This window comes from Pipra filicauda, unplaced genomic scaffold, assembly GCF_003945595.2.
Source record: "Pipra filicauda isolate LSUMZ 115617 unplaced genomic scaffold, ASM394559v2 scaffold175_size1500280_pilon, whole genome shotgun sequence".
NCBI classification, from domain to species: Eukaryota; Metazoa; Chordata; class Aves; order Passeriformes; family Pipridae; genus Pipra; species Pipra filicauda.
Window position 1 is genome coordinate 568,383 of NW_024104273.1, and position 24,784 is coordinate 593,166.

Below are 24,784 nucleotides of genomic sequence, written 5' to 3' on the forward strand. Positions count from 1 at the left end.
ATTCTCTGTGGTACTACAAAAGCAACATTATTGATAACAAAGACAAGTTCCAAAAGGGAAAACAGAAGAACATCCAACTATAAATCTTTGATTTATAGGAGACTCAAAGCTGCATGATTCAAATACCAGAAATTCACTTTCAGGAATTTTGGCAAGTTTGTATAACCAATAAATTGTTACTAGTTTTCCTTGGTATTCTTTATAACATTAATAGTAGTGGATTTCTTCATACATGTTTGATTTTAATATCCAGATCTGTGCGAATCCCTCTGCTATTTAACAGAAAAAAATTAAACATCAATTACGAAGTCATAGAAGGAAATCTAAAACATTTTCCTTTTTATTAGGCAGATACTCAGAGGTTGAAGATTTAGTCTTCACTGAAAGGCTTTGCCAGCATAACTGTCATTAATGGTTATGACATTTTTTCTTTGAGTGGCATAGGCAGAGCATGACAAAAGCATTCTTGACATCCATCTTTCACATCTGATTTTATGTATATCTTCCACAAACTTGATATCTTTTCTCGCAAGCATTTAAATTAATGAATTTTGTAATCACCAAGCAGCTGAAGATACACAAACTTGGGCTACAATGCCACATGTTTAGATACTACAGCTTTTAAGCGTCTCTTCTCCAGAAAGGATCTGAAGAAGCAAAAGCTCTGATTATTTTTTCCTGAAGATGAACATGGGCTCAAAAAGAAGTGACAAAGCCTAAGAATACATGCGTGGCCTTGAATCTGGGGGCAGTTCATCAGCACAGGCACTCTGTGGCACCAGCTGGAGCCTCAGCCTCTCCTCCAGTGGGAAAGACGTCAAGTCCTTCCTGGTGATCACCCTAACCACTCGGCTCTGCAGGTCGACAGTGAGGTGGCACAGCCCCAGGGTGTGAAAGATGACATAGCTGCACTGTAGCAAGAAATGAGCTCGGACTGACATTGAATATTTGTTTATGTGTGACTTCTGTAAGGCAAAGAGAGAAGACAAAAGTACAAGCACTCCCACTGCAACAAGGGTGGGAAGGAGAGGCAGAGGAAGGAGGCCAGGGAGACAGGTAGCAGGCTTGAGGGACAGGAGCCAATAAGAACATGGATTCTTCTCTCCCCGCTCCCCATCCCAAATTATGCCTAAAACATCAGGAAATACCATAGTAAAAAAGCACTTTCTTTTTTTGGTAAACCACCAGGTTCACTCTAAATAAACTATTACATCTGGAATGTACCCAAATTTCACAGGCTAGAAAAGCTGAGGTCCATTGATATGGTCTGAGTTTTTACTTGGAAACAGTCAGTGACCCCAAGGTTTATTAAGTCTCAAGATTTTTTTTATAGTTGCTATCTCATTACACAGCCATTTATGATATCCTATAATATTTCGCAGTAAATGCTTATAAAAAAATCAATTCAGATAGAAACAGGCTGCAAGGAAGAGGACAAAGAGAACAATCACATGGCTCTGAGAAGAAGAGGTACTAAACTCTGGTCACTGAAAACCATGAGGGCTATAATGGTTTCTTGATAGGAACAAAGCTAAAGACCATTTTATTGTTAACTAAGCTGGTCTGTATAGAGTATATAGTGGCTCAGTAAGTTTTTACTTTTTCCATAATTCCACAGTATCCTTCTTATGACTTGACCAGTTCTATCAAAGAAGGTGTATTATGCTTCCCAAGTGTATGCTTCCCTAGACAGAGTAAAACTGAAACAAAGACTTGACAAAATAATATAAATAAATGCAGAGAGTAGAAGGACACATCTCTTCTCCGTCTTTCATTTACAGGACAGACAAGACATTCAAAGACATAAGGAGGAAAACAAAAGTAAAAAGATTTTCTCTTTCCATACTGCATAGAATTTTGCTACGGAACTCACTGCCACAGGAAATCATTACAACCAAGAACTTCACAATGGATATTTATGTGGATATCAGAAACAGAGCTTTCATGAGTGATAGTAACAAGCTGTTGAAAGGGACACTTAACTTTGTGCTTCAGGAATCACATCAGATACTAAAAAGTTAGGTATTAATATGAAACCTCATTGGGTTCCATAAGTTTCTCATAATAAAAAGTTGTGTGGCCCAATGGTGCAAGCACTGGACTGGGCCTCAGCTGAGCTGGCATCTACTCCCATGTATGACCTCCTCCTGAACTTCAGAAAATCATGTGTCCTCTCTCCACCTCAGTTTTCCCATCTATTAAAAGGAAACTCTTAATCCAAACTAGATAATGGATATTAGGAGCATTACTGGGTTTTGTAACTTTTCTCTCCTTCTAGTTATTCTCAAAGCAAGAGATTTAGACCAGATGGATCTTGAACTCAGTCCTATCTTATTTACACATAAGTAAACAGGAGCAGATTTTATATCTTTTTAAATAAAACCCATCTGAATTAGGCTTCCTGACCTGGATTTCTCAATGTCCCCCCACCTCAGCTTCAGTGACTGGAAATTCACTGAGGCAGAAACTACATTTATTTTGTTTATAACATATTTATTTTAGGCCTTATTTAGTATACTAAAATATTATTGCTTTTGGACCCAGTATTTTAGTAGTGTATTTAGGAAATAAATGTGGCAATGTCATAGCAGGGATTTAAAAAAAAAAAAAAAAGAAAAAGGAAAGGGGAAAGAAATTTAGTTTTATTTATAATTTGATGTATAGGCACTGCACTGTAATGGAGTCTAAATCTCAAAAGTGTTGCTTTATATTTGCTTTATAGGACTATAAGAGCCAAATAATGACATTTAAATGATCTATTCCATTAACATTGTATCATTTTGTCAATCTGGAATGTATTTTAATCAAAAGCCCCCTTGAAATGGTCTCCTTTGTTGTATTTTCTTTTTGGCTCATTTTATCAACATCTGTTATGTTTATACAATATGAATTAAAACTTTGGAATGCTGTTTGTACTCAGCTACTTTTGCTGAGAATGTAACGTCGGAGGATTGGCAGTGTTTATGTAAATCAGTGCAGCTGACACAGCCATCATAAACAAATGAGAAAATATAACAAACACATTGTTCATGGAGGAAATGTTTGTTTTTAGAGTTGGCTTCAGTCTTACCAGATTGATGAAGAGTTGCTGATACCGGGGATCTGTAGTGAAGCGATTCAGCAGCATGGTTAGGCACGACAGATTGGGCAGCTTCTCCACTGTTATCTGGAACAGGCAAGAACTCATTTCTCTTTCCTTCTGTGCAGCATATTAGAACCCAGGGTTCAAAAGCTTCCCAGTTTGACTCCTAACAAAAAGATTTCTAGCAGAGCTACACTGGCAGAGCTTGTCCAAACTTCATAAATTCTTTTGCCAATAAGGCTTAAATTAGCGATTTAAATTTTAACACTCTTTAGTTACAAAAATATGTTTTTCCCTTACTGTAACTGTATCTCTATTAAGACATTGTAAGCTGTATTGGCTTAGGGGTGAGGTTTTTCCTGCTGTTAAAATTCACACACCAAGTGGTAATTATATGATAGCATGGGACAGGAAAATGCAGCAAAACTCGTATCAGCCATCAGCTGAGCTTCAACCATTTTCCACAGGAATACCTATTAGTGTCCTGGCACCTCATCGTACATAATTGCCATGCTCCTTCTTAACATTAATATGCCAGCCACATTCCCATGTGCAGACCAAGTTTCAGTAATACATGATGACTTTCCAGTCTGTATAAATTGCTCAAAACTACATTGCTAGTCTTGCCTTAGTAACACATGATTTTCTTCCACCACGCTTAATGTTTACTATTCCTAAAAGTCCTTTGGTCATGTATCAAAGAGAAGAATGCTACATGCTTTTCAAGTTTGAAAGCTTTTATAAACACTCATCATTCAGAGAGGTGCTATCCCGTAGTGAATTAAATATTATAACAATTCTGCTATCCGTAGAGAAGTTGTGAAAGAGAAGATTGGAACAGCCTATCTGAGCAAGGTAATTCTTTGCCAGCAGTCTTGCACAACTTCCAGTCTCTGAGTGGCATTACAGTTTATGAGAGCTGTCCCTGAAAGGTCTCTGGTCATCCTTAAATTTGAATTGTACCCATAAATTTAAATTTAAATGTAAATTTAAATTGTAAATTTAAATTGATCACTTCTTTATCTCAACCACATATATTACATAATTTCTTCATTCATGGAGTACTCATCCTAAATTATCCAAACATGCATGCTTATTAGACAAGGAAAGAACGGAAAGAAAACAGATTACCTTCTCATTGGAGAGAGGATGAGAGGAGGAGAAGGACTCTCACCTTCTAAGATGTGCTCATTCTCCAGCAGCATGCACAGCTCTAACCTAAGGTTAGAGAAGATGGCCACGTTCATTATAATGGATGAATTTTAAAAAGAAAGTCCACAATGCTTTAGCATCAGAGATATGATGGCACCACAAGTACTGTGTGTGATTTGGGGCTCCTGATATTAGAAGGACATCAAACTATTAGTGTGTGTCCAGGGGAGTGCAACCAATGTAGTAAAAGGACAAGATGTAGGAGGAGTGGCTGAGGCCGCTTGGTTAGTTCAGCTTGGAAAAGAGACAGCTGAGGGGAGACCCCATCACAGTTTACAACTTCCCCAAGGTGTGTAGCAGAGAGGGAGGTGCTGATCTCCTCTGATGACCAGTGATAGGACATGAGGAAAAGGAATGAAGCTGCATCAGAAGTTCAGGTTGGACATTAGGAAAAGGTTCTTCACTGAGAGGATGGTTGGCCACTGGAACAGGCTTCCAAGGGAAGTCATGATGGCTCTTAGCCATATGGTTTAGTTTTAGGTAGTCCTGTGAGGTACAGGGAGTTGGACTTGATAATCCTTATGGGTCCCTTACAACTTGACATATTCTCTTATTCTAAAGTATTAGTGGGATGACCACATATTTGACTTCCCTAAACTTCTATCAGCAATAGCAGCCTCACACAGGTGTTTTCTGATTTAGATTCAGCTAATTAGATTAAAACACATCACCTATCCTACATGTTCTTCCTGACCTTGATCAACCTGCTTGGCAGGACCAGCTCATACACTCTCTAGTTTGCACCCAACGAGGCAATACCAGTAGTAAGCAAACACAATTATCTGGATAAAGGTAGATAGACTGTTGTTCTTTCCCTCATCCTTCTTCAGGAAAATCTACATTAAAACAAGACTGCAAAAAATTAATGTCGTATTTTAAATTATCCGTGAAACTTTCTCTCACAATACTGCACTCTACGGTTCACTAAGACATTTAATGTTATTGCTGACTGGCATGTGAAAATTGATATCTTTATCAATTATTATATCATTTCAAACCTTTCTTTAACGTTCCAGCCTTCTGCATTGCACATATAAAGACCTGACAAACAATATACTTTAAATTACCATTTATATCTTAGTGTTTCCTTGCTACACTCACACACATACCCACACACTCCATACTTATGATCCACTTCCAGATTCTCAACTTATATTTTGATAACAAACACCTTGGGGATCACCACAAATCTTTTTGGTTTTTAACATACTTAACATCGTGTTAGCCCTATTCTGTTATTACAGCTAGGACCTACTACAGTAGTACAGAGCTGTTCAACACACTGAGGAATGATATGCCTGAGGAACCCAGAGGAGAGCAGATACATAATCTTTTTAGGGCATCAGAAAAATATAACTGACATAAAAAGTGGATTTTGTGACTGGAACAGCAAGTATAACCTACGAATTTTTCAAAAAAATATTTCTGTATCCAAAAATATTGATTTGTTCAAAACAAAACTTGTTATAGGAATTTACTAGTTTTAACATAAATGACTCCTAGGAAAGGTTAGTCTGCTTCAGGGTGCTATTAGCACTCCACAGCAGAGGACTTCCACTAAGGTCTTTTCCAACTTTAATGATTCTATGATTCTAAGACAACATGTCTGCCTGATCCAAAAGATCAAGGACAGGATACAGAAGAGCTAGGTTCAAGTCCCTTATTATGAAATGCCATTGAGCTCTCACACATGAAGAGGTAACATTAAACTAGTTTCCAATTACATTACTGCATTATTACCTTAAACTGCAGTTTCATGTTTTGTGTCTGTTATATAGTCCACCTTTTCTCCAGCTTAAAAACAAGATATTCTGCAAGAATCTTCCTCTGCATTTTAGTACAGATCTGGAACACACATATCTGAAGGAAACTATCCTATCACTTCTACCTCCTGTGATTTAGCATTGTAGACAGTCCCCTTTCTCCTGAAATAGTCCGCTGTTGCACTACGTAGTCTCAAAATCTGCATTTTGTCAATGCAAACTTGGCTTTGGTCTGTCATCTAAGGTTTTAATTGGGATTTTTATAAATAAGTATGCCTGTGGCTGGGATATAGGTATCATCACTTTACAAGTGAAGACCTGAGTGTGAGTATAACCTGTGAAAAAACATCAGTTCTTAAGGAAATTAGTGGCACAGCCAGAAATACTAGGAGTCTGTCACCTGCTCCTACCTTTAAAACACATCCTGTTCACGGGACAAAGAAGGAACAGTATCTTTCCTAAATATTGAAGCTTTATTTGTCTCAGTTTAATATCTGACTGGCTTTGGTTTTCACAAAATCTCTTTCAGATTACTAATGTGAGTGCAACACTGTAGCAGAGCTACCTGCTGAGAAAACTCCACTGAGGAAATACTTTGTCCTGGGCTCACATCTCCCCTCCAGGGAAAGTCACCGACTTGCCCTGAGCCTCTTGCCATGTGCATGCCAACACATGGGCATGTCGCTAAACAATTAATGGTCTTGAGTTTGAGGACAATGATGAGAATAAACTAAAAGGAATAGTTATAAGCATGCTACAACAGGCAAGATCTATTCCCTTCAGGATACATTTGGAAGAGGAAAGGGAAGAAAACACAGTATACTCATAATATATTCACTACAGCAGAGGATATAGAGAAGAAATTAATCCAGTCATGCCTTATGAATTATCTTTTGTGCATTACACACTTGGTTCTGCAGGACTCTCTAAAGGTTCACATTTTATGGTCTTTCACAAAAAGGTCTGTAATCATTCTAAGTGAGATATAAATACACAGATGTAAATTCTGCCCCCAGATCACCATGCACAGCTCCAAGAAGTCTATTTCAAGAACGATCGCTGGGCCAGGAATACTCTCAAGACTTTAATCCTAACATGAATAAATAGACGGCAAGTGTGAAAGTTATGATCCACCCTGACCCTCAGACAGACTCTATTCTCAAGTCCAAAACACTGTTCAGGTCTGTCTGTTGTCCAGACTTTACCATTTTCCACTTGAATATGATATTGGAATTATGAAAACAGTAACATTCACCATGAGCTGAAAGAGCTCATCACCAGTGGTTTGTTGGCTGGTTTTGGCAGCTTGCAATTTGCTTGGCACTGCTCTTAACTTAACCCAGCAGAGAGTCACTTAACAGGACTTGGGGAAGTGTGAGAGAAATTTGGCTAGTCAAAGCACACGCAAACACAATGAAGGAAATCATTGGAACATTTCTGATAAGAATCCAAGCCTATTAAAAACTGCCATATTCAGGAGAAAAATGAACATACATTATTTCACTTGGACTTCCAGAAGTCATGCTTCAGAGGTATAACAACATCATTCTTTGATGTTACATACAACATCCTTCCTATCACATCATCAAGCCTTAGAAAGCAGACCAAACATGTTTCTTGCACTATTTTGTGAGGTTTAACAGGAAGTGCTAGGATTCAGACTTGGACTCTGCAATTGTTCGTTTACTCTTTATTTATTTAAGAAGGAAGAAAACTCTTAAGTAGGGAATCTCATTTCAAAGATACCCTGGCAAGGCATTGCAGTAGTTTCATATGCTCTATCTGTTATAAAGCATGCATCACGAAGATACACCTAATTAAGATAACACATTATTATCCCAATATCCACATGTCAGTTTTGGCATGGAAGTCAGGAATGAAAAGTATCTGACAGCTGATTGTGTCACTCTTCTTGTCAAGATGGCCAGCTATCTGAGGAAACTATAAATTCTAAATATTGGGTGAGTGACATAAAAGGAACTGCAACTCCAAAGTAGCTGCAGATGAACAGAAGGGAGATTAAAAGGTGGTGTGACTGGCAAAAGCATTCGGGGCAGGACTGTCCTAAATTGAATGGACAAAATAACTACACAATAAGACAAGGGATGGAGGGAGGATTAAAGAACCTGAAGCATCATTTTTAGCTTACTTTAGAAAGCTGTAGGCTTATTTCTCCTGTATTAATCCACCAAAGGTACTCGCATTGTTTTTATTTTTGAGCTGATTATGTCTGATATTTTGGCCAATATCCAACTTAGTCATTTCCCTGGCCTCAAATAGTATCGTGCCTTTTTTTAACTTGTAAAAAAGAGTATTCTGCATATGGTGAGCTAGAGAGTAGAAAAGGACTAGATCATCACATATCAGGAACTGTTTTAAATCAACCAAGTCTTCATCTTACACAATAAAATGTCAGGGTTACAGGGTTGTTTCAGGTTAGGCAGCCTAAATCATTACTGTTTACTTAATATTTTGTTCCTCAGATGAAGAGGGAGCATTACATGAATTTTTGGCATTTTACCTAGAAGATGCTATAAAGGTCATTATCAAGTACTAGACTGAGGTTTTCCAGAGCAAAGATCAAACCCTGTCCATGCCACAGTCTTTCAAAGGATGCTGAATAAACACTTAATCTCTGTACCTCGGTTTTCAAATCTACAAAACAGGGATTTCTTTCACCTCACAGCTATGTTTTGAGGTTACTATTCATTACTTAAGTTGCCAGCTGTCTGGTTTTATGGGCAACATCATTAGTGTGAGTGAGCAGAAGGTAAGTCCACAGCCTTAACATGAAAATGCAAAGGCAGCTGTCAATAAATTGCAAATGCAAACTTAGTTTTCAAATCTACAGAAAGGCTAGACTTTAGAAGACTTAAAATCAGACTTGTATTTCCCTATAATCTGGCTTGCAACTAGGCAGACTTTCAATTTCAGAGGAGCCTACCGCACATTTAAGCGACAGGACAAGTATGTGATCAGTCTTTCCATTCACACACCAGTTTTCCCCATGACTATATTTGATTTCGACATTTAACAACACTCTGCACTTGCCTAAAAGCCACCCACATGCTGCAGCATGGCTGCGTACGTTTTTAATTTGGCTTTTTGTGTTAGCACACAGCCTCTGCAACACTCCAGTTTTCCCTCCAAAGGGCTCCATCATGAAGTCCTACAGCACCTGCACAATTATTTGTAAGGTCAAACAGGTCTACTTATTTTAAAAGTATCGTATAATGTTGTTTTTTGGAATAAACTTTTTGCACTTCAGATATGAAATAAAACCACTTCCACAGACTCTATAAACCTTCCTCCATCTGTGTTATTCATGAACTGCAGTGCCCCAGGATCCTGACAATACATGGGAGGATCATAACATCAAGGGCTTTTGTTGAAAGTGCTGGATTCCATTTATTTTAATAGGCAAGATTACTGTATAGTGTATCATTGAAATTAACTAGATCAGCTTTTCAAAAGCAGGAGTCCAGACAGTAAAAGCAAACAATGTGCTGACATGCTCTACCCTCTAATATGAAAATCAAGTAATCACAAAGGCACTTCGATATTGTCATCAGATATTGCCGTGAGCTCCCTAGTCTGCACACCTAAAAACAGTTTTCAAGTCCCCAGCGTGCTTCCCCTCCCCTTTTTTCTCCTTTGCTGGCTGAGTTCAGATGAAGCCATCAAACCACTGCCAAAGGTATTTCTAGCTTTGATCAGACCTGGTTGAATCACCATTGCCCAGAACTTACAACAAAGGTACGGGGAGGAGGAAGGGGGAAAGCTGACCATGATCCTCTAGTAAGAAACAAAAACTCGTTTTTATCTCCATTTATTGCATGAACTTTGCAGACTTCTGTGTTTGATTGAGTAAGTTTGCATTCCTGTGATCTAAACTTAGCAATCTCTCCACGACAGTGCCAGAAGGAAAAAGCTCTCCAAAAATCTTTCAAATTCGTATCAGTTATTTTGAGAGTGCCAACAGTGAGGCTGTCACAATATTAAGGTAGATATCGCTAACATCAGTAATTAATTTATGAATTAAATGTTTCAGGTCTCCATTCATCTTTAGCTTTCTTTTCCCTAAGCTGTTGCACTGCATCACTACTGAAGGCAAGTACCTCTCCTCTTGCTAAGGAAAATAAAAGTATTACCTTATTAAAGCAGTGTGTGAGAACTCTCCGCACACATGTGCACACACGCGCCTTGAGAGTAGTGTTTCATTAGTCCCAACTGGGAGTGCAGATTAAAGAAAAATGCCAGAAACCATACCTACAGTCTGACATATCTATGATATGTTGCAATGCTTGATATGTGCTGTGGGAAAGGAGATCTATATGCTATGCTCAGTTTCACTGAAGTGCTTGGCAGAAAGCACTCTTCACTGGACTGACCAGAGGCGAGTCATACCTAATAAACTGCCATAAAATACACATACACACACCACTTTGAATCATTGATTTTGCTGCTAAAGGATGTTACTGTGTATTACAGCTTTAAGTTTTCAACTTTGTCATATTTTCTAAACTCTGATCTCTTCAATTTACTTTCAGTTATGTGACATTCCCCCTTAGTAGAGTGAAAGCATGCATTAGCTAAACAATGTGGTTTGGATTTAGCGTTCCCATGCATCATTGTGAAAATGTTTGTCTCAGCAATAGTGTCATTATTGTTACTGGGAACAGCTGCTCTACCATGTCTTCTGAAAGCAGAGTATCTCCCTTCCCATACCAATTTACAAGCAGGGAAATTAAAGCAGGACCATCGAGTAGAAGGTTCATGAGCACACTCTGTTCTGTACCTGGCTTCCTCCTACCACAAAGGAAACAGAAAGTGCAGCAGCGCAGCAAGAACAGCAGCAAAATAAATATTGCAAACAGAAATGTAGTTTGGCTCCCTCCTCTGGCAGTACTTCTGGATCCAGACCAGAGACTAACCTGAGGCAGAAATCCTCCTCTCTCAGGTGCAGCTCTCTGGCAGTTCGGCTCCATTAGACATGACATCCTTGGAGCAAGAATTGGATCAGGGAGTTAGCTGCTGATCAAGCGGATGTTTAATATCTCCCTTGAGTTTCTGAAGTGGAAAGATGTAACCCTCAGCATTCTTGCCAGTGCTCCCAGCCTAACTGAAGTCAGTTTCCACATCCAGCTCTACGTGAGCAATGGGGTCCCGCTGGGGTAGCTGGGAGCATCCCAGCAGCAATGCTGTGTTCTGCAGGCCCGTGCAGCTTGGCTCAGGCCAGCTGGACATTTTTAATGAAAACTGACAAAACACATTTGTGTGATTACACAGAGGAGCAGTCTTTAACCTACCTTTCAGAACAAGATCTTCAGAAGTAATTAGGTTTTATTTTAAGATGGATAAAATCTGTTTTCCAGGGTATTAAACCTTTTGAAATGTCTTTGGATGGGAAGCCATGTTTTCAGTCAGTAGGCGTTTTTGCAAGTCCAACCTTTAGGAACATTTTAGCTACATGAAGACCACAGCTTTTGGATATATTCTGTTTCTTGAAAGGATCTTATATTCCCAACTATGTTCTGAAAATGCAAATTAAGCACTGTGAACACTTCATTTGTATCAAACATACTTAATTTGAGTAAGGCAATTACATAGCCAATACAGTCTCACGTAGCATATCAATAATCTGCAATCATAGAATCATAGAATGGCACGGACATCTTCCATAGACCAAATTGCTCAAAGCCCCATCCAGCCTGGCCTTGAACACTTCCAGGGATGGGGCATCCACGGCTTTTTTGGACAACCTGTTCCAACCCTAATAAAACAGTTCAAACAAACATGGTAAACTACAAGGATTTTTGACAACTTTACCTACAATATTTTTATTAAAATTTCTTTTTGGTCCCAAAGTAACAATTTTGATCAACCCCAAATGCTGAAGTTTCAGTAAACTTGATGGGTGGGAAGAGATGGGGTTTCCTAGGTGACAAAATACACACAAAAATGCAGACACAATGCCAAAAATGTCACATACACAACTAGCATAAAACCAAGTTTTACCCATTTCTGCTTAGACAGTTATAGTGTCTACAGTCTGCTTACCATCAGAGATATTGCGGTTTCTGCATAATTACTTTATCCCAATCAAATTAAATCAAGAAAAAAACATTCCTTCAGCTAAAAGATAGACAAACAGAATGCAGAGTAATGGCTAACAGCTGTGTAGGTAAGAGTGCAGAGGCAAACACAGGGAACCCAGCCCTCAGCCTTACAACAGGAGAGCTACGAAGGGTACAGATCTGAGAACTCCAGGTGTGAACAAAATGGCTTATTTCTTATGGTAAAATTCCCAAACAGGCTACTCAGTTGTATTTGTCAACCTAGTAGTTTCTCCAGGAAAATTGTCTCACAGCTGTGTTCAAGGCAGAAATTAAGGTTGCTGTGCAGCACTCCAGCTTCTGACTCTCTGCACTATTTCTCCTCAAAGGACATGGAGGGGACAGATCCTAGTCTAACAAGACATCAACATCCACCTGCTTTTCTTCAATGAATACCAGGAGGATTTAACCACAATACAGAAAAGCTGCTCTTTAATTTTCCTTGACAAAACGGAAGTAAAGGCAAAAAAAGCAACCAACACCAGTAGAGTCCCTGGGAAGGACATGGTATTCGTCAGTCACAAATATGCAGGAAACCTACATAAAATAAGGGACAAAGAGCATCTCAGAAAAAAAGCACCTACGTAGAGAGCATGATGTCATCCATTACACACACATGTGGAGGGAAGGGATCATGAATGGGAGGATGCACATCATGGCAGCAAAGGCATTGCTGCTGACCATGGAGTACCACTGCCCTCCGTTATATCCCAAACATGTCCACAGCCAGGGAAAAGAAATTCATTACCTACAGACTCTCTCCTCAAATCCTCCATGTCTTCTGGTTTTATTGTGGTTTACATTATAAAGTATCCTCTGGCAAAGAAGTTGGAGCAGCAAAACACAAGAGATGTCTAATCTCTTCATCAGGTCAAAGAACCACTTCATTGCCCCACAATGGCCCTACACTAACACATTTTAACATATGTGTAAATGAAAATAAATTAGCTCTTTTTTCGATTTTGGTCTCACAGAAATTAGGCAGAAGCATAACTCTATCTTTTCCCTCTGGAGGGGGATCTGGAGCTGCAGACTAGGGCAGTCAAGACAGAAGAGAGCCAAGGGACCTCCCAACAACTCCTCAATACACATTTACAGCCTCATGCAGTTTCTCTGGCAGAAAAATCCTGGGAAGGAAGGCAGTGGTCCTATCCTCAGGTCACTCTGAAGAATGAATTCCACCTAGCCAGGAGGGCATGCCATTTAGGGCATGACATTTATAGCTCTCAGTGGGCTCCAGGCTAACACATTCATAAAAGCCCTGCTCCCTTCCTGCAGTCACTGGGGGGCAACAGGGGAGGCATTTCAGCTGCAGTGAAAAAGAATAGCCTGGTTTATTCTGATGTGCAAGTATCATCACTACTGTGGGAGAAATGAAGTGGGTCAGCCAGTCCCTCAACCCTCTGTGCTGCACACAGTAAGTCAATCATCCCCATCAATGCCGAGCATCAAGTTCACCAGCCACACGTTCCTCATATTGAGCTCTGTGAGGGTTTCTCAGACATGCACAGAGCTCTGCCTATGGCAAAGTGTCAAATGTATTACTCTAAGGAGATCTTTGTTTTGGAAACTTGCTTCTCAACTACAGTTTGCTTCCTCTTTAACAGTTTTAAAGCCAAGGAGTTTTCTTTAGTAGTTGCTTTTGTTTTTAGTTTCTACTGCTTGCTCAGCTGAGGAAGATAACAGCTTCAGTTTTAGGTCACCCATAGAAAAACATGTCTGGTGATCTCATCTTGATCCCCAGTGGGTAGCCATCCAGATCACAAAGAGCAGGAGAAAAATTTGGCCCCACTAAGCAGATCTGGAAGATTGGGGCGGGGGGGCAGGTGTTTGTGTTTTCTTTAATAAAGTTGGAATATCTGGGTGTTTGCTACAGGCCAACACTAAGGTGCATTTGTAGGCTTGTGCAAGTTCCAGCCAACATTGCTTGGCCACAGTCCTTGCTTTTGTAAGAACTGACATTGACCTTTTCTCTTCAAAGGGTCAGAATCATTCATTCGTATGTGTTACAAAACATAACAGCACTTTGTCCTTGTACAGCAACTCTCATCGCTACAGTTTCCAAGTGTGGGCAGGTACTGAATAACTTTTACATTTGGACCAAATTTACAGTGTTTCATCCATGCTTATTTCATGACAAAAAAATGGTACAGGAAAACACATAAATTAGAAACAGTATCAAAAAATTATGAGCTGCTGCTGCCTTCATGCAAGCTTGGCAGATTGTTTGCTTCTTTCCCTTCATTAGCTGGTTGCCCCATTCTTTCTAACCTAATAACAACATTTTTGCAGTAGAGGAAAAAGAAGGGGAAAAAAAAGGAAAAAAAAAACCAAACCAAACCAAACCAAACAAAAACAAAACAAAACAAAACAAAACAAAAAAAAAACCCCACACACACTTGAGAATAAATAATTACGTCCAAGGCAACTCTCAAGAAAAAAATCATGGCAATTATTTTTTGCATCTTCCCCAAGCTACCTTTTTAAAATACGCCAGTCAAGCCACATATCCTTCACTTTAACATTATTGATGTACAAGATGGAAAAATAACTTATCGTTGTTCTACCTGCAGTCATGTCACCTCCATATGGGATTTCATTGGATCCCATAGGGTAAGAGGATGAACAGCACCCTTCTCCTTTAAGGACTTCACAGCATTTGTCATCTTGTTCTTAAGAGTTACATGCTGCAAGATCTGCAATTTTATAAGTAAGACAGAAAACCCAAACCCTAACTGCTTATGGTTATGAATACATTAATTCCATGACACATTACATTTCTGGAGGTTTGTTTCACAAGATGGCTGCAGAACATTCCCTTCCTAGTGTTGGTGAGAACAGCAGAACGGCAAAGTCACCCATGGTCCCCTGCTGGGGAGAAGGCACTCAGATCTCATCATGCAAGTACTCAAGCCACTGAGCACACACTGGGGCAAGAAGAGGTGTTGTCAGAGCACCCAGAGCACAATGCTTGCTCCCAGACAACTGTTCTGTATGGGTTTCACTGGAGTGAGCAACCGACCAGCCAAAAAAGCCATTTGCTGTTTCTTTGTAAACCATTTAAAATATTATCTTGGTTTTATTCAAAGCAATCTAACAACAACTCATTTATGCTGAAAGTGTTAGGGAAACAAACTTCTTCCTTCACCTCTTTTAAAAGGCTCTAACAGAATGTATCATAAAAGAGCTCTGAGGATTAAGCAAACCACAAGCCTGCCAGAATTGTCAGGGAGCATCAACTTTTCTCTGAAGGCACCTCTCTTTTGGATGTCCTAGTGATCAGCCTTCTGTTCCCCCTTTTTGCTTCCTTCCACAACACTTTGCTCTGCATTACAAAGCACAACAGCATTTTACATGAGCTCAGCACACTCAGCAGCAGCCTGGGACACTCACTGCAAGGGGATTTGGTGAATTAATAAGGAAATTATGAGACTGTAAATTTAAATTTAAAATTTAAATTTAAAAGAAACTTTGGCTGTATCAGTTGTTAGTGTGCTTTCTAGTTTTATTGCCATGGACGGCTGAGAACTAAAAAAGCACACTAGTTTACGTTCTATAATATCTTCAGATTGGTACACACTGCAGACTATCGCTCAGAAATTTGGGGTTGAGTGCCTTAGCACATTTTGTATTAATTATGTTTATGATAGCATTACTGTGTAAGGGAATAAGTATACAATACTGCACTTATTGATGTCATTACCCATGCAGGCCACTGCAACCCAAAAAATTCCCACTGTACAATTCTCATTTGTCTTCCTAAAAGGTTTATACAAACTGCTTCACTTGTCACTGAAGCAAGTGCACAGTTTTTATTAAATATTCACTCTTATTCACTATCTTCCCATCTCCATGGTCCAAAAGAGCAGCTGACCACACTGTTAATAGGTAAGTTAGTGTGAACCAGCTGCCAGTAGTTCATGCTTGGAAATTTTTTATAAAGCAGGCAAGCAGACAAGTCCTAACCAAATTTGCACTGATGATGCACAGATAGCTTTTTACACCATCCAGATCAATAGAAGAAAATACTTTTATCCTTGTTTGCTCGCAGGTAGGTCCCAAATGACATGTAGTTAAGACATTAAAACAGAAGTGGATAAAAAACAAATTGTATACAAGAAAAGGTGTAAAGTACCAGCCATTCAGGATAAAAGACACTATGAAAATTATGGAAAATTATTATACTACGAAACAAAACCAGCCATGTGTTTTTATTACACATGGCCAGTTTTATTGCTGTTGGAAGTATAATTCATTGGGCTTTTGCTGTGTGAACTGCAATGCAGTAGGAGTTGCATATGCATCTTCTCCTTTCCTCCAGGATGCTCAAGGTGGAAATGAAGTCACTGCCTCTCCCACTCATGACCCTCCACTCAAAAGAACAGTCTTAATATACCTTCCTGAAAGGATGAATTCACTCTTGTAGTCGTATGAAATACAGTACCATAAATACTTCATTTATCAGGAGATTTTATATGCCTTTTGAGAGTGCCCCATATGGCAAAAATTCCTTTAGTCTAATTCTTGTTTACCCTAGCATGTTACTTCCAGTGACTTTGTTGCTTATCTTGTCTGTGATATGATTTATGTTAACTCATTTCCTGTAAAAGCATACACTAATAAAATGAAAAAAATGTGAAGAAAGAGCAGGCCAGCTTTGAATTGGCATGGGAAATTGTCATAAGTAACTGCATTCAAATCCTTTTAAATTACTGTTTCAGTGAACCTTTAAGGCTCTAAAGGGCATTTTTCCCTTTTTATACAGTTCCCAGAAGATCATTTCATTGGTGCTGTTTCAATAAACCCCTGATGCACTAGGCAACCTTGTACTAGAAAGGACCTGGGTCCTTTCTTTAAAGGACACCTGCTGTTCATGCTAAAGAAGGTAGGAACAAGTTTCATATACCTCCCAAATAATCTTCACAAATAGATGCTTAAAGAAAAAACTCTGCCAGAAACATCATGTGACATCAATTTGATAACGTTTTTGCCTTTTAATAGGACCTTGGAACACCTCTGCGTGTTCTGGTTGGGACTGCAAACCTCTGGGGATCCGCCATGGCTTGTACTTGCATGAAGTCAAGCCAAGGAGGCAATGTTCTCCTTCAGGTGAAGGACTCTGACACCAGTCTCCATGATATCCCTGGCAGAGAACAATTCCAGGTTCAACCTGAAAGACACAAAGCAGACAGCCAGAAGATTATTTAGTAAACAGGAAATGAGGCGTACCATACCATGTTAGTGTTTGATGAGTTTATAATGTGTTAGTAAATTACTTCAAGATGGAAATCAATCTGCTTTATTCGCAAATGTAAAAAAAAAGATGTAATTACCCAATAAAACTGCTTATCAAGCATTGCCTTGCTTTGTGTGAGATATGTGATAAACTCTTATCCTGTGCATGACTTGGTCATCCTAGACAGAATATCATAAGACTCATTTATCAATTTACATGACTTTTCACATTAAAAAAAGATTTTTAATCTGAGCTGAAATCCTCTGGAATTCTGGATGATATCAAATAGTTTAAAGTTAAGTACTTTGGAGAAATTCAGGCTTATGCATATCATTGCAATAGGGGGGTTTTTTGCAGCATTAGTAGCTAGAAAGACAGCCTTTTCAAAGATAGTTCACATATGGATTTTTCCAGTATTTTCTAACACTTTTCAGGTTCTAGGCAAAGTTTCAGGAAATGTATATGTATAAAATTGAAAAACATGTACCCTCTATTTCTGACACTGGGTGAAATGAAAAATAAAGATACTTTCTGCAAAATTCAAGAATAATTTTATGGAACTCTAGTAGGCCAGAATCTTACAATTGAAATCAATGGACTGCTGTAGTTACAAGCTTGTTTTATAGTTTCTATTTTCAAAAAAACCCCCGAACATTAATTATTCTGACTATGACCTGGACACACCATAAGCCAGAGTCTCCTGGTCAGACACAGGCTTACACAAACCACAGACAACTGGAGCATACATTTGCCCACATCCTGTTTTACCAATGTACCTTTCATCTCTGTGGTAAAAGTAACTCTTTCCATATGTTGTTAATTTTTGTCCTCCCTCCTGACATACAAAAGATTCTTTTTTCAAGCGAGTTACTCTGCTGGTTTTGTGATGTGACCACCTGACTAAGCGTAACTGAGCTGAGAAGACAATGCACTTCATACATGGCACCTACACAGCTGTGAGACAAGTTTCTTCTTCTAAACTGGGATGGATTTAAATGAATCGCTAAAAAGAATAGTCATATGTGCACCAAAACACATCATACCCATCCCCAGTTATATGAAACAGACTGCAGGCAATGAAAATTTGGAACACCATCTTATTACAGATCCATGTTTCAGGGGACCAGAACACCAATTTATAGAAAAATTAGCCTCTCTGAACCGCTCTTTCCTTCTGAGTTGAAATGAGCAGTAATTTATCTTACAAATCAAAGTGGCTGAGTGCAGAATTTAGTATCGACTAGTGAAAACAAAACCTAAAAATTCCAGAGAGATGGATTTTTTCATTCTTAATCTCACTGAGTGCTACCACTTAATGAAGTACAAGCAATGGAACTCAGAGGGAACCACAGATCCTGCTCAGGACAAGCTGCTGTCAGAACTGTGCTGTTTGTTACGTAAAACACTCCACCAGAGGAATTTTATTCTTCCTAAATGAGTAGATTCCTTTTCATCTCTGCCTCTTTTCCATCTTCATACACCAGATAAAAATCTGTATTTGCCTGCTTTAAGCTTTGTCTAGAAATACTACACACTGTACTACTATGAAAAATACTGTACCTAGCACAGTGGACCCAATGTGAAATTCATTTCACATGAATAATGATAATAGCTACTTCCTGAATTACATGAAATATGTGCAGACACCAAATAATTTTTGAATAAGAGCAATATGAATACCGTTGCATTCCGACAGATCCTCGAGTATATATCTTGAGTATATATAGCAGTACATAGGTTTTCAGTTTTTACAACTTCACAGTTTTGCTCTGTTGCATAGAAAGCAAATGTTCTCCATTATTGCAGAAGCCTATGAAATATCCTTATGTTGTGTCAAATGAGCCATTTCTAAAAATGTAAGGCATAGCTCATTATATGCTTCTGTGATCTTGGTTTTGTCTGGGATAATTAAGTGTGTGCATTGTCTACATCCACTATATACCTTACATTATTATCAGTGACCTTCTTCACATGTAAGAACACACTAAAGGCTGCCCTGATTCCCTGCTCATCATCAGTGACATTTCTTTCAATGAGTCTTTTGTCTGTTGCTGTAAAGAATAACCTTGTTTTTGGGAGGTGGAGGAGACAGGCAAAAAAGTTATTTTATGAAAGACTGTTACAAGGCCAAGGCATCTTTAAATAGAATTGGCTAAAGAAAGCCTTTATCAACATATTGCTTCTCAGGAAAACACCAAGCCAAACTGTAGTTGTATCTATGAGATCATAAGAATCAAGGATTGTTCAAGTCAGAAGGGACCTCAGCAGTTGTCTGGACCAGCCTCCTGCCGTGAGCTCAAACCACATGCTTGGGCATATCTCGAGTCAAGTCTTAAAAGCCTCCAAGAATCAAGGCTGTGCAACCCCTCTGGACAGCCTGTGCCACTATCCCACTCTCCTCATGGTGAAAAGGTATTTCCTCATATTCAGTATGAATTCCCTTGTTTCAGCCTGTGCCAGTTGTTTCTTGTCCACCATGCACAGTTGTGAAGACCATGGCTCCATCTTCTCAATGATCTCCAGTAGTTATGGGGGGCAGGGAGGAAGAGGCACACTGTTAGGTGCCTCCAAAGTCATCTCATCTCCAGGATAAACAAGTCCCAGTTGTGCAGCCTCAAGCATGAGTGGTGATCATTCCAGTTTGTCAACATCTGCAATTCTGTTGAAAGTACATCCCATTGTGTCCTCCTGTCATTTATGGAAATGTTAAACAGGCTAGTTCTAGGGAGAGACCCTGCAGTGCTCTCCTTTTTAAGCCTCCACCCTCCAAGGTCAACCACCCAAAGAGTTATTTTACCATCTTGTTGTTCAGCCTCTAAACTGTACCATCTTATTTTAGATACAAGAACAAGATGAAAGACAGTGTCAAAAGCCTTGCTAGAGTCAAGGAAAATAGCATCCACTGCTCCCTCCTTAACCACAAACCCATGCATTTCTGCACAGAAGGCAATCAGGTCAGTCAGGTACAGTTTACTTCCAGTAAATCCATGCTAATATAACCACTTTTTCCTTCATGTGCCCAGAAATCTGTTCCAAGAGGACTCACTTCATGATTTTCCCAGTAACTGAAGTGAGGTTGATTGACCTGCAGCTCTATAAACTGAACTTTTGGGTTATCTTGAACATAGCTAAAATACTTGTAATTCTGACATCATGCAGGCATCATCCCCAAATCTTCACAGCCTTTCAAAGATGAAAGACAGCAGCCTTGCAAAGACATTGGCCAGCTCTCTCAGCATTCTGAGACGCAGCCTATCTGTTTTCATAGACTTCTATGGCTCAAGTTTTCAGAAGTAATCCCTCACTCAGTCCTTGGCTATTGTTGGTGGTTCCCCTTGAATCTTTACACTAACTTTGGAGACCTAGGAGTCCTTGTTTGTAGACAGTGAAGCAAACAAAGCATTTAATGTCTTACCTATGGCTGCTGTCACCAAATCTTGTGTCCTCCTCCACCTACCTTCAGACCCCTAAACCTATTCTGCAGTTGCAGACCTGAGAGTGGAGGAGGAGAAATTGTTTTCTTACTGCCAGGACTCACAGGTCCCCAGCCTTCCCCATCACAGTCCCCTAGCACCCCTCCTCCTGTGTAGCTGGGGGCTCAAGCTGTTGTTAAAGGCATGTTTAACATAACTTTGTCAGGATCAGCCTTCCCAGAAGCATCCAAGATCCAAAGATGGCACAGGAAACCTGCAGAAGAGCCAGAAGGAGAGTACAAATGGTGAACAGGAGCCTGTAAAACATCCCAGGCACCTACATGTGCACTAGCCCACCAGCAGCCCTGCCAGCTGCCCAAGCAGTGCTCACAGCTCTCCAGGTTGTAGCGCTGCCCTTGGGGCAATTAGACAGCAAATGTACACCATACCCAGGCACCAGCCCCTGCAGGCACATCCCCAACATTGGTGGGTCCTCCACTCCTGCACAACCATGAGCCTCCCCAAATGCCTCACAAAGACACTTCGTTCAGCTGGTGACTGTGACTGCTGCTGAATATTTGCGTTTATGCAACAAAGCCCTCGGTTTCAAAATGCAATTTCAAGCAAGGACATTCATTTACCATCTTGAAAATGCCTTTTAGTATGGAATAACACAGGTTGCTTACATTTGGATTTTATCAAGTAGATCTTTTTTACACTAATAGATTTACCTCAAGGAGAGACACAGAGCTGTAGCCACACTACAGAAATAGATCTAGCATAAATTTTTCTTTTATAGGGCATGTGAGAACATTTTCTCCCAAAACATAATTCATTATAGTAACATAATACGTTAAAATATTAAGGCTGTTTCACCAAAGTTATGATATCCAAGTTTCAGGTTCCTTTCAAGACCACATCCATGAGACTAGATATAACATGGAACAAAGACAATCTGCCTTATGATCTAAATAAGACAGTCATTTGGTAAAAAGCCAATATCCCTGAATGGTAATCTGTCTTGAAATGATTCATGGAAATGTAGTTCAGGCCCTGTTGCTATTAAATCCAGTGGAAGTTTTTCCACTGAAATAAATTGTTAAGGATCTAACCATAACAGATCTAATCATAACGCGGAGGTTTTCATAGACAACACAGTACAAGAGAGCTTTTCTTTAAATAGTTTTACTCTGTATTTTATGTAAGTTTCAAATGATTGAAAGGACTTAAAGGTGGGTGGGAGAGAAGCATAGTCCTAATTCAAACACGCATGAGGGATCAAGGTGCATGAAAACACAGGCAATGTTGCTTGCTTGGATTTATTCACAGATTTGCCCTCTTCTGGTTTAGGTTGTTACTCCCATCTTTCCCTCTGTGCACTGAGAATGTTTACCCATCGACTCGCCACAGGCCATCTTGCTTGGGACAGCCCTAGGTTTTATTTGGGCTTCTTGTAAACCACTGTTTTACTACCCTGACTGACCACTGCATCTTGTATAAATAGTTCTCAGGAGGATGTTTTGGGGGTTGCTTAATGCTTGTGATGTGTTTTTGTCTGAGCATAGTCAGGACTGAACAACTGGGAGGACAGGCTGGTTCGTTCACTGAGGGGAACATTAGAACATTGGAGGTCATTAAAATTACTTACCTGTGCTATAAACATTGGCAAGTATTAGAGCTATTCAGTTCTAGTCTCTACTATTTATTCATTTACTGAGACTGAAGCATTCTCTTTTTTTCTGTACATTTCATTTAGCCAGAAAAATTGAACATATTTATTTTATAATATCCATTCTATTCCCAAATGAGCTGCACTGCTATGAAGAAATGTAGATGTTACTACATTATAAATACAATTGATTTATATTAGCTTTTTTACTCTCTATCATTGTTAAAGTTACCTCATCATGATCAAACTCACAACATTGCAGGAAAGTGCTTACATTTAAATACAAATTCTTTTTTTTTTGGTCTTAGAAAGTCAAAAAAGATTTCTGCATACTTGTCACGGGCCCACCAATTTTCTTTTCAACAAGACATTTGGTAAAAAAAAACATGAAAAAGCTTATCCACAAGTTACATGCCAATATTGATCCCACTATAGAACAGTACATATGTACTGCAGAAATGTTAATCATGTGCAGATGACTGAATTCAGTAGTTTTGCAAGTGAATTTTGAAGGGAAAAAAGTGTGTCTTTTAGTAAATTCATAGAATACCACTGAGATCAATAAAGGGAAACAGGAAGGTCTATAAGACCTTCTTACACCGGAAAAGGACACCACTTAAATTAAATTAATTTTAAAATTGATTTGTTCTGCTCAGTACTAACTCCTGAAACAGACACATTTAAACTGATTTAAAGTTAAATTAAACCTATAAAATCACTGTGAATTTGATGTAAGTGCATGCATGCTAGTGGTGTGCTTTTGTTCAATTAGCTCTATTGAAAATCACTCTTCAGTGGAACTTCGCATGGCAGACCAGGCCTATGACTCCTTGCTGTCTCTATATTAGTTGAACACTAAACTGAGTAAGAAACCCTTATGGTTAAATCAGGAGCCAAAATTTTGCAGGGTTCAGACTCCCTTCAGTATATCTACAAATATTTACATTGACCGTAAGACAACAAGCTTCCCAGCATTCCCTGGTCCTGGCTCCCTCAATATCCTTAAATGAGAGGACATTTAGCTATTCAGTCTAAAGGTCTTTTGATAGTACAGAACTTACTGGGAAATATGTTGCTTGTGTTAGTTGAATGTTAGCTCTGTTGCTTATTTCCCAGAGAGGATTTGAAAGTTATATATGTTTAGCAACTACTGTACACAAAAGAAAAATGGATTTCCATGAGGTCTCATAATCTGCTGGGAAACTGTCTCTAATGCTTGAAAAATTGCAGAACAAAAAAGAAACAAAGAAAACAGATAAGAAAGCCTTTGTGTTTTGGAAAAGAGATGGATTGGGGCAAGGAGGGCAAGGAGAAACAGGGAACATGTGGAATGTTTGGTGGGTTTCCGCCAAGAGTTCACTTCTCTGTTCCTTCACCTTTCTGTTCCTTCATTCTTATTAAGTTTTTCCCACCATCATCATCAGTATAAAATAGAATTAAGTCAGAAAAACAGCAGCTTCTACCCAGTTTATATAGATGCAGTTGTTTATTCAAGGGCATTTAGCTACAAATAAATGAATTAGGTTGTGCATGAGACCTTGGGGTAAACAGGTAAAGGATTGTGGAAGTGGATCTACATGCTTGAATTATACAAACAGTAATATAAACACCACAGCCTCAACTCACCACATGCAAAACCTGCTCTCAACCCTTACACATATATCAACAGCACTTCAAGTCCAACACGAGGTGCTGCACCATGGTCTTGAAGATTGGTATCCGGAGGACATGACCTCTAAAAGACTACATATGGCAGAAACATGAGAGATCCGAAATGGTTTCTCACCTCAGTCATGGGGATTCTGAACCTTCATCTAGGATCTTTAGCATCCCCTCCCTTTAGCATCCAGGGGGCCAGGAGCAAACGCCCTCCTGCTGAGGCTGCTCAGTTGAATGGTCAGGAGAGGAGGATCCCTGCAAGCAATGCCTAGCCAGCTCTAGAGAGAACATATATGAATGTGTATAAATGTACACAGAGAGAAAGAGTCAACAACAGATTAGCTCTCTTGATATCTAACAGGCTAACCCTGGAACATACTACTAATTATTACTGTATTAAGAATGGCAATGATTCAGCTATCCTTGTATTTTCCAAATTATTATCTAAGCCTGTACTAATCTTTTGCAAAAACAAGTGTGTTACATCTGCCCTGGCATTATAACCAACCAGAGGCAAAGAAGTAATTTCTCAAAAGTACACCAGCACAAGCTATCTAAATTCCAGGAAACGTTTCAAACAAACTTCCACAGGACTGGAGAAAAGAGAAGTGAGAAAAGGAAGTAAATCGAGCAC

General features: G+C 39.2%; 1 protein-coding gene across 1 annotated transcript in view; it reads right to left on the minus strand.

Moving 5' to 3' along the window:
• Window positions 1–716: 716 nt before the first annotated feature.
• The window catches only part of LOC113984062 (chloride channel protein D-like), an 83,649-nt gene continuing 59,581 nt past the window's right edge, over window positions 717–24,784 (minus strand). Inside the window, 6 exon segments of the mRNA XM_027713764.1 lie at window positions 717–965; window positions 3,071–3,166; window positions 4,214–4,254; window positions 4,257–4,300; window positions 17,165–17,204; window positions 17,207–17,343. Coding sequence (XP_027569565.1) covers window positions 717–965; window positions 3,071–3,166; window positions 4,214–4,254; window positions 4,257–4,300; window positions 17,165–17,204; window positions 17,207–17,343 — 607 coding nt within the window.